This window comes from Vicia villosa, linkage group LG3 (genome assembly GCF_029867415.1).
Source record: "Vicia villosa cultivar HV-30 ecotype Madison, WI linkage group LG3, Vvil1.0, whole genome shotgun sequence".
Classification (NCBI taxonomy): Eukaryota; Viridiplantae; Streptophyta; class Magnoliopsida; order Fabales; family Fabaceae; genus Vicia; species Vicia villosa.
Window position 1 is genome coordinate 44226302 of NC_081182.1, and position 10893 is coordinate 44237194.

Consider the following 10893-nt stretch of genomic DNA (forward strand, 5'->3'; position numbering starts at 1 on the left):
AACTATTACAATCTTTAAGGAAAAAAAACATTGACAATTACAAACATGACAATACACAAAAATTTCATATTTCTATTACGTTTCACCACTAATAATTTGCTCTTCAAAATCTTGTTCTTCTTTCTTGATTTTTCATACAACTCCTTCATGTAGCCCATAGAGCTTCGACCTCTGACTTCATCAAGCTTGCATCTTCATTTGCATATTTGGCTTCACAGTCTTCATCTCATATGAATATATCGCACATGTCAGGGGTCCTCCAGAAAGGACATCTCCAAAACAATCTTCCTTTGTTAGGCCCTTTCTTGCATTGATAGGAAACCATACGAACTTGACACCCATAAAACTTACTAATTTACGCATTAACGGATGAAGAAGACATTTGCAGACTTGAAAGTGTAACGAAATCGCGACTTACAAATGAAGGAGACGATGCTTCAATGGATGGAAGAATTTGGGGTAGGTTTACGATGGCTACAAGAAATTAGGATTGGGGACTGATATACATAAGCTTTAACAAGCTTTAACATAAATACGTGAGAAATAAAATAGGGAATTACGTGTCCAGAAATAAAATTAAAAAAAGAAACATTTATTCCACCTGGCAGACACGTCATCAGCCGTTAGTGAGATTTAACGTGGGGGACTGATGTTGTGGATGCAAAATTTTGTAGGGACAATCTTTGAAGGAAAATTTTATAGGGACTAAAAGAGAAAATGATTATATTTATAGGAACCAATAACATATTTAACCCTAAAATTAGATAACATATTTTTTTAGCATCATAAAATAATAATTATTACATAAACTAATAAAAATTATCAAAATATACTAACAACTAACTAAATTTGCATGATATAAAATCGTATTATCATCAAAATAACTAAAAAGTGAAATACCCAAAAACAGTTAAAGTCATTTTTGACTAAATTAGTAAATGTTTAAGATACTAAAATTACAACAACTAAATTAATATTCATCAAAATCAATAAAATTGTAATAACAAATGTTTGATTAGTGGGTCAGTGAGTTTTTTGGGTTTGAGTCCAGTTTTACCCGAAATCCAAATTTTTAGTTTTTAAACTCATAACTCACTTTTATGGATTTTTTTGGATGGGTTTGACCGAGATTTGTGGGTTGACCCATCCCATGTACACCCCTAGAATTGTTTATGGTACGATACGATCAGAAAATCAAACCGAACCAAATCAAATCATAATAAAAAGTTATTCAAATCGAACCAAACCGTTTTAATTTACTTAGAACTGAACAAAATCAAAATTACTGATTAGGTATATCTGCTCGGAATTTTGAACCGTTACCCATACATAATCATTTATTAAAGAACCAAACCGTTATACTATTTCTAAAAAAAAATTTAAAAAATTTAAAACTTATTTTAATTTTTTTTATTTTATTTTCAGTTTCGGTTTGATTTCAATTTTGATTTTTTTTATTTGTTATATGACTCAGTTCTAAAATTATTTTATATAAAGGCTCTGTTTGACAAGACATAATTTTGAGCTTATAGCTTATAAGCTCATATGATAATTTATACCTGTTTGATAACGGTCTTTTTACTATGAGCTTATAGTTTATTTTACTAGCTTATAGCTTATTTTTCAGACACTAATTCAAATAGCGTTTTAGCTTATAACTTATAGTTTATCATTTTTTTTTCTTTTTTGTCCATATTATTTTGACAAAAATTCACTTTTATCTTTTATAATTTATTTTAATTTAAAATAAAATAATTATGTATTAAATATCTTTTATGTTATTTTATATTTATAAGTTAGTTGAATCACTAATTTTACCAAATATTTCAATCAACTTATCAACTATCAGTCTCAACTATAAACGATCAACTAATTTATTCATCAACCTCTATTTTTATCCAACAGACCCATAATATGATTTGATTTACTAACTATTCTTAGTTTTTTTAACAGTCCTAACAAGCCTAAAGTTAGTTCGGCCAGAATTATCCATTTGGTTGTTTATATCATTGAGATCTATTTTCCAACTAATCTCATTCTCACCTAATTAAAAGCAAGAACAACCGTTAACGTTTCTCTTAAATCTAATCAATTGCATTGCTTTTTCTTTTCCACAACTCTTGCATTTTCTTTTCTAAGCACCGGGTACCTCCACTTTCTCACTTTCTCGAATTTTTCAACCGAATCAAATCAAATTCAAAGTATATTTCTTCAAACTTACTGTTTATGCAATCAAGAATTCCAGACATAATCTTCAACTTCAATTTATTTAGCAATCAATAAGAGGAAAGACATTGTTATCCAATGTTTAGATGCATAGCATGAATGAATAAAACATAAATACCAAAAAAACCAATACCAACCAAAATCTATCAAACAAAACAAAACAAAATAAAACCACAAGACAGGCCTAAATGTTAAACTAAAAAGCTATAACAGTGTGAGCACCGCGATGCTTATAAACCATTCAATGCTTGAATAAGTTCACTATATCCACTCCTATAGTGCTCAAGTGAATCACATAGTTGTCTAATTGCCTCCTTCTTCTCCTCAGTCATCTCTAAGATCACACCATTCTTATTAGTCACCTCTTTTTCAAGTTCCTCCACTTTCAATTTCAACTTATCTTCTTCATTCAATTTACCTCTATAGTCCACCATCAACCCCTTTCGTGATGTGTTCTTCATATGCGATATTTGATCGTCGCAGGAACATATCTCAGCCTTAAGCTTATCAATCTTGACATTGGCTTCATCTATTTCAATCATTACTTTTTCTGATTCCTTATTTGAAGCTTCTACATCGTTCATTCTCTCATCAACTCTTTTTTTCCTCAAATAACTGATTTCATCTTGCAGAAGCATTAGTTGAGTAGAATGCAGTTTTTTCTGTTTCAGATTTTCAGCATCATATTGCTTAATTTTTTGTTCTAATTCCTTGTTTTTTGACTCACAATTCTCTAATTTAGAGGTCAATTGTTGTTTCTGTCTTGACAAACTTTCAACATCAGAATTCAAATATCTTCTCTTAGCTTGCAAATCAAACAGTATCGAAATCAATTTTCTCAACTCCTCCTGGTGGTTAATGACATTTTCCTCATTTTTTCTAACCAAAGTTTCTATCTCAGCCTTTAATATTTCCACATTTTTCTTTTCCTCTTTAATATGACATTCCACTTGAAGAATCATAGATGACTTACTACCAAGTTCCTCTTGTAAAATTGCAATTTCTTCGGTTGAAATCTTGAGTTTCTTATCAGCCGCTTCAAGTTGTTTCATCAAATTTTTATTCTTGTTGACAGATTCTGAAATACGAGTTCTCAAGATTGTATTCTTGTTGACAAATTCTGAAATACGAGTTCCCAATTCAACCGATCGTTTTTGCAACTCCTTCTTTTTCATATTCAATTCACCCCGCACATTATCAAGCTGATTCTCACATTCTTTAATTTGATTCTTCAACTTGAAAGCCACTTCTTTTGAAATCTCATTTTGCTCATTCATCTCCTTCTTTTTCAACTTCAATTCTCCGTGCACATCATTAAGCTGACCCTCTTTCACATTCAATTCTCCGCGCACGTCATCAAGTTGATTCTCGCATTTTAAATTTTGAATCATCAACTTGGAAATCTCATCTCCCAAAAGCTTCTTTTGTTCATACAACTCATGCTCTTTCAGCTTCAATTTTTCACTCACATCATCAACCTGAATCACGCTATTCTCAACTTGACCCGCCAACTTGATATTCTCTTGTTCCAAAAGCTGAAGTTTTAAATTCGAAACTCTTAGTTCTTCCTCCTTTTCAATGAATTTTTTGAGCAACTCGTCGTAACTTTTATTGTCCATCTTCCCTGAAAAACCATCATCCATGTTTTCCACCCCTACAAAATGGTGTTGCTCTTCCCTATCAAGAATGTTTCCTTCGAGGTTAATATCCTGAAGGGATTTCTCGGACATTATAGATGAGATATCAGCTTCAGGTTCAGAATCCCATGATGACATAGGTGATTCACAACCCTCCTTCATAGAGCTAACATCAACATTAGAGCTAGAAGGCAAGTCAATATTGAGAGTCTTCTGATTTGGGATCATGGCTACACTCTCTCCATCACAATTGCTAGAACCTTCCATCTGTGATTCTAAAAATAAACTCAATTATAACTTATAAGAACTATGCATTAGTGGAAAAAAAACCATAAAAAGGTGCAAACTTCTTATTCCAATCATCGACAATCAGAAATCAACATGCTGTTCAAAATATAATATGTTACGACTAAATAGATACAATAACAGGAAAATAATAAACATATATATTTTGCAATTTGAAAGCCATTTAGTGATCAATCATAAATTTTCAATTATTATTTTTCAAGATATAAAACATTTGTGTGTCGTGACATTGATTGCGGTCACGGTCGCGTAAATGCTTTCATGATTTCAGTTAATACACAACATTGATTGCGGTGTGAATTAATCACAATTTCTTTTTTACGGTGATAACGGTAGATTACAATTTAAAAGGGAGTTATAACAAATATTTCGTGATATAAAAAATTACTAATGCAAAGCCGAGTATTCATCATCTAAATAATGGTGTTCATATCAATAAAAACAAATGATAGAAATTAATATAGTTTTAGAAAATAGGATAAAGTAAAGGAGAGACATACTCAGCGATCAATGCAAACTTTAGAGTGGAGAAGAACTCAAATAATGGTTAGAGAAGAACTCAGATAATGGTTAGAGAAGAACTCTCTTTTGTTTTGTTGATATGGAAGGGTTTAGGGTTTACGATGTTTGTTAAGTGTATTATGTATATATATTTTCATTAGGGTTTCTACTTTTTCTTCCCTACTTATAGATCCGTTTCGGTTTCAACAAACTAAATAAGTGGCGTGTCATTAAGGAGATCGTTTTTTTATTTCGTTTTTAAATATTTAAAAAATATAAAGTTTCAATTTCTTATAAAGTTCTTTGATTTATTCAGTTAAATATTTATATAAAATTAAGAGTTTAATGGATATGTACTGACAGTGTAAAACAGTTTTACACTGTCATCCAATAGAAAACAAGCAATTTGCCATGTCATTAAAATTTTTTAAAGATAAAAGTGTGGTGGAATTGGATACATGGTTGTGATTGGTTGACAGTGTAAAACTATTTTACACTGTCAGTGCATCACCCATTTTCTCTAAAATTAAACAAAATACTCATATCGTTTTATGTTTTTTAATGAATTTTTAGTTAGGTGCCGTGTTATGTTACTTCAATTTTTAATTTTTGTCGAATAAGAGATGTTCATGTGATGTGTTGGTCTGTTGGCCATCCAATCCGGATGAGCCACTCATTATATCTAAATATTAGAGATTTATGGATATCTCTTTTTTTTTTTTTTTTATACTCGCTGAAATTCCTTAAATGCTCCTTTACTTTGGAAATGCATTTTTTAAGTAAAAAAAAGACTAATTTCAGAGATGCATCTTTGAAAACAACATTTCAGAGATACATCTCTGAAATATTGCGTGTTCTGCTGTTTAAACAAAACAGTCTCCCCCCAAAACACATTTACCCTAAATCACTTTCAATCTCAACCTCTCTAAGATTTTCAGCAAACCAACTTCCAAGGCTATTTCAAAGGCTCCATCTACTTGTTCTACTACATTCTAAAGCATCACAATCACCTTCAATTTGTAAGTTTCTAAAAGTACATTTTACATCGGGTCTGGGACCGATGTAAATCCAAGCGATGTAATAAATCCAGTACATTTTACATCGGTCCAAAAGCCGATGTGAAAAATCATGATACCACATCGGTTTAAATTATGTCTGATGTGAAACAAAATCCAATATTTTTTTAAAAAAAATATGTGGAATAGCTTACATCGGTTTCCCGTATAGACCGATGTAAAAAGTATGTTTTTACATCGGTTTTGTAGTTGGCCAGATGTAATTGTTTCTGTAATTTTTTCATGAATATGTTGGTTTCACCTTTTCTACTGGAATTTTTTTTACCTAATTTTTCATATTTTGCCAATATCACACATACCACACTTAGGTCACTATTTTTCATCAGGTTCACACAGACCACACTTAGGTCACTATTTTCATATATTTCTAACCACTAGTGAAGGATCATATTTCATTGTACCAAATTGCTAGGATGCATATATATATATATATATATATATATATATATATATATATATATATATATATATATATATATATATATATATATATATACATATATATATATATATATATATATATATATATATATATATATATATATTCTTCCAAAATTAACAAATGATTTACAAGATCAATCTAGGATACACACAAGTGTACAAAATTTTAAAGAAGTTTACACATGATGGATTACTACAACAATAACAAAACAAGTGCAACCATACAAAATCCAACCATTTATAAGTCTTTTCCCGCCCTTGAAATAGCAACATGCAGTCCACAATAAGAGCATTTGTAGCTTCGGTAGACAACACCAAAATCACATTTGCTGACAATAAACAATAACACCAATTCACATCAGTAGACAACACCAAAGTCAATAAACTAAAATCACACACACACATAGATACATAGAGATATATATATATATATATATATATATATATATATATATATATATATATATATATATATATATATATATATATATATATATAAATATATAAAAAATTCCACAGTTTATTGCCGGTTCAGCCCTACTAAACTACATCAACAGTTGCAGAACATTTTATGAAAAGAAATTACAATATCGATTCGTACAAAATAAATCATAAAACATAAAACTCCTCTAAAAAAAGAATGTGTCTTCTTATGCATACCGTGTAACAAGCTCAGAAGTCTTGGTATCCCATTGAAGAACACAAAATTTGTATCTTTCAGTAGCAATAAACAAAAAATCTTGTGCTTCACCCTGTTCAATTCATGAACACTTTAATATATGCGAACAAAACTAAATATTATATAGCATCCAGGAAATAAAGATGTTTTATTCTCACATGAGGGCGAAAAAGTTCAAGCGTAGCAATTCTTCCATAAAATGGCACATCCAGGATAGACTGCAAAGAGAAAATTCATTGTATTACATAATCAACCAATAGTAACAAATTGATTGAGATCAAAATCAAAGAAGTTCTAGTAAATAGAGATTCAAAAGAGAAAACAGATTGTGTATACCTGCAAGCCATGAGCAATAAGCAAGTGAATCTCGATGCGAGTGCATTTCCTGTATGAAAAACACAACAAAAAGATTAAAAAATAACGAATTGAAATACGACATTAATATCAATTTTCTGCACTCACACTCCATATCTAACAGAAGCACAAATGTATTCATATCACTTCAACACTTATGCAGTTCATACTACTTCACCATGTATTAGTTCATTACTTATTGGTTCATATCATTTATGGCTTATTATATGAATTTCCATTCAATTAGTTTAACATTAATACAGTTGTAATTCTATTAGATTTCAACTGCAATTTTACGTGCTTACAACAAAACCACAACATGCCATATCTAAATATAAATTTGAACATAAAATTATATTAGGTACAACCTTATTATTGCGAGTGTCCCTCAAACATGCAACTGATACATACATTAGCATGCTTTGCATATTATTAAAGGGAGACAATTGAACTTAATTTGTTCTAAAATAATCCATATTATTAAAGGGAGACAATTGAACATAATTTGTTCTAACATAATTACTTGTATCTTGTTTAAGACAAACTGGGAAGTTACAAACCTCTTTTGACAAGCTCCTAACATTAAGATTTTAATCATAGCATGGTTTAAAAGAGATTAAACATTTTCCATTTTGTAAGAGAAGATTAGTAGAAGACAATGCAAAAACACATGATTCAACGAAATGGATTCAACATACCTTTTTCAAGTGTTTCTCCGTGGATGAAGCTCGTAGTTGAAGAATTGTGAAACCTGAAAACTTAAATAATAACAGCGTGATTAAATCCATAACTGTACTACTACTAACTAACAACATGATACAAATGTAACCAAAACTTAACCGAAAAGAAAATCAAACAAAAAAAAGTAAAATTCATATCCTGGTAAAGTATTGGGTGGAATAGGCACAAAAAGAACAACTTACATAAAGATAAACGGCCTGAATAACACCATGTCGGAACTGTCGGTCAAGCCATCCTGAAATAAAAACAACAAATAACAACGCAAGGCAGTTCAGATAAGTGATTCATTGCAAATCAGTTAAAACATATCGTTCTGATATATGCATGCTTACTCCGGAAGTGTCACCGTCTGCCTTCCGGGGTCACAACACCATCGGAGAGCGTTGTACTTGAAAGAAGAGAATATTCTTGCGGAGTGCGTCGTGACAGTCGTGACCAACGCGGATATAGTAGAGAGCAAGATAAGGAATATGGTGAGGAAGTGAAATATAGTGACATAGGATAGAGCTCATTTGAGTATGCAGCTGAGTAATGTGTGTGAGTATCACCCAACCACTTTTCTTCATACATTCCCATCAACCCACTTAACACCATCAGAGTCTATATGGCAAAAACAACTTTGTTTTTGTTTTACATACCTTGAGCTATGGTTGACCCAATACCACCAGGCATAGATCCACCACCACTCTGAGTGTTAGCTGGAGGAGGAGCAATGGTTGACAGCACCAAAATGTTAAAACAATGTTATTAGAATGAAAGATATCTTAGATAACAATAAAATAAATATCGCCCTGTTTTACGGAAAGTTAACAGTGCTATTAAACACTATACAAACACATACCGGGGGCGGGGCGTGGCGCAACATGTGGAGCTGGACGAGCATATCTTCCTACAGTAAGAAACAAATCATTAAGGTCACATAAAATAAAGTAAAAAGCAGCAAACAATCATATAAAATACTCAATTACATAATACAAAATCTCACTCTCAGAAATAATAAAGCAAATAAAGTAACATGCAAAACAATTCTTGAACGTTAAAAAATTACACAGAAATTCATAAATTTTCATATTCAGAGGAGAGAACAAAAATAAACCACCAAAGATGGATCAATACACGTTAAGAGCTGAGGAATTTCTGTTATCAACCTGCAAACCCATACAGAATGATAAGATAACAACTACAAGAAAAGGAAAAATGCATAATTCGACATAAATTAAATTGATTTTTTTATCAAGAATGAATAAACATTTGGACAAAGCCTAAGTCATTAGAACAGGAGAATTTTTATCAAATTACGAACATAATTGATAAAACCCTAATTGACGAGGGAAAAGCGAGATTAATCGGGTTAAGGTTCCAATTGCAATTGAAAAAGATGGTGAGTTGAAGGAATTAGGGTAAATGTGAACGAATGAGAGATCATTTACCTGAGACATGGCCGATGAGTGACTGTTGCGAGGGAAAGAGGAAAGAGATAGAGAGATCCTTCTTCTACTTGTCAAACGGGACGGTAAACAGAATGCATAAACGCGACATAGCCGATGAGTTTGGTGACGGCGAGTGAAAACAGTGCTTGGATAGTTGGGTTGAAGAGCTTGGACGGAGGTGACGGCGAGTGAAAACAGTGCTTGGATAGTTGGGTTGAAGAGCTTGGACGGAGGTGACGGCGAGAGAAAATGGGAAAGCCAGTTTGGTGACGGTGAGAGAAAGAGGGTTTGAAAGTCGTTTATGGGAAATGGATTTGGAAATAAAATGAGTTTGGAAACGAAAGGGTTTATGTTAAAAAAGAAAATTGGCTCTCACATCGGTTGGTGACTTGGACCGATGAGAAGGCATACGTGACTGTGAAAGTTACATCAGTTGGGGACTTGGACCGATGAAGGCTTGTTATAACAAAATTTCATTTTATTTACGATACTGCCACCGTGTTATATTTTTTTTCATCAATATACTTTTCACATCGGGGAAAATTTAGGACCGATGTGAAATCCTTATAACAAAATTTCATTTTATTTACCAAACTGCTACCGTGTTATATTTTTTCCTAAATCAAATATTTTTTATATCATTAGAAATAAATGTCTGATGTAAAATCCTTTGACAAATATTTTTTACATCATATATTTTAAAACCTGATGTAAAATCCTTTAACCAAATGTCATTTTTTTAGTAGTGTTAGAAATTAGAAAAATGATATAGGGGTAGGTTGTTAGTAGTCTCTAGGGTTGTTTAGAAGCATAAAAACTGGTTTTGAAGTGTTTAGGGTGCCTGCCATGAAACCTGCAAAAATGGTGTTCGCAGGAGGGTTTCGGAAGTTTATTTTCGAAAACACCTCTCTCACCAGTTTCGGAAATGAAATTCCGAAATGAGTCAGAATTTCATTTTTTTTTTAATTTTCTTGATTATTTGCATTTCTTATTTTCTTGATTATTTACTATGATTATTTTTATTTTCTATCCGATTTCAATTTTTTCAGGAAAATGGCAGGCAACCCAACTAGACTCATATAGGGGAGAGAGACACAAACAATGTCAACTAGAGGCGAGCGAGCGGCCAAGCTGGCATCGACGCAGGGACGGGGTAGAGTACGAGTACCCGTGCAGATGGATGAGGCTGGTTCCTCATCTGGATCGAGGAGTCAGCTGGCTCGGGTGTCTTCTTTCCGTCAGGAGGAGGTACGGGAGGAGGAGGAGGAGAGATACCAGGAGGATGACGAGGAGATACCTGATGCTGATCCTCCGCACGGAGAGGAGGAGGAGGAGGAGGGGGGCTACCCGGGTGGGCCTAGGGACACTTCCGTTCTGATATCCTACCACGAGCACGTCGCTCGACGTGTCTGGGAGGGAGAGGTATTTTTTATAATTTATCCGAATTTATTATTTAACCGTTTTTTATTTAACTTTTTATTTCACATTTTCTTCATGGTCTA

At 32.4% G+C, this 10893-nt stretch overlaps 2 protein-coding genes across 4 annotated transcripts; both read right to left on the reverse strand.

Moving 5' to 3' along the window:
* Positions 1-2404: 2404 nt before the first annotated feature.
* LOC131661199 (protein NETWORKED 4B-like) lies at positions 2405-4119 on the reverse strand. Its single transcript, XM_058930650.1, has one exon. It carries the CDS (start codon positions 4089-4091, stop codon positions 2457-2459), a length of 1635 nt encoding a protein of 544 aa, XP_058786633.1. The 5' UTR covers positions 4092-4119; the 3' UTR covers positions 2405-2456.
* Positions 4120-6301: 2182 nt separating this feature from the next.
* On the reverse strand, positions 6302-9696 carry LOC131661201 (uncharacterized). Of its 3 annotated transcripts, none has more exons than XR_009301140.1 (9): positions 9392-9696; positions 8803-8850; positions 8294-8659; positions 8144-8196; positions 7919-7978; positions 7203-7251; positions 7025-7084; positions 6848-6939; positions 6302-6516 (listed from the first exon to the last, which is right to left on the reverse strand). XR_009301140.1 is itself a non-coding variant. In XM_058930652.1 (9 exons), the coding sequence occupies exons 4-9, from the start codon at positions 8170-8172 to the stop codon at positions 6314-6316; spliced, it is 486 nt and encodes a 161-aa protein (XP_058786635.1). In that variant the 5' UTR covers positions 8173-8196; positions 8294-8659; positions 8803-8850; positions 9392-9696; the 3' UTR covers positions 6302-6313. The 3 variants fall into 3 exon arrangements, 2 of the variants coding, with proteins under 2 accessions (XP_058786635.1, XP_058786636.1); XM_058930652.1 differs by having other exon boundaries at positions 7919-7971; XM_058930653.1 differs by lacking the exons at positions 8803-8850; positions 9392-9696 and having other exon boundaries at positions 7919-7971; positions 8294-8760.
* Positions 9697-10893: the final 1197 nt, after the last annotated feature.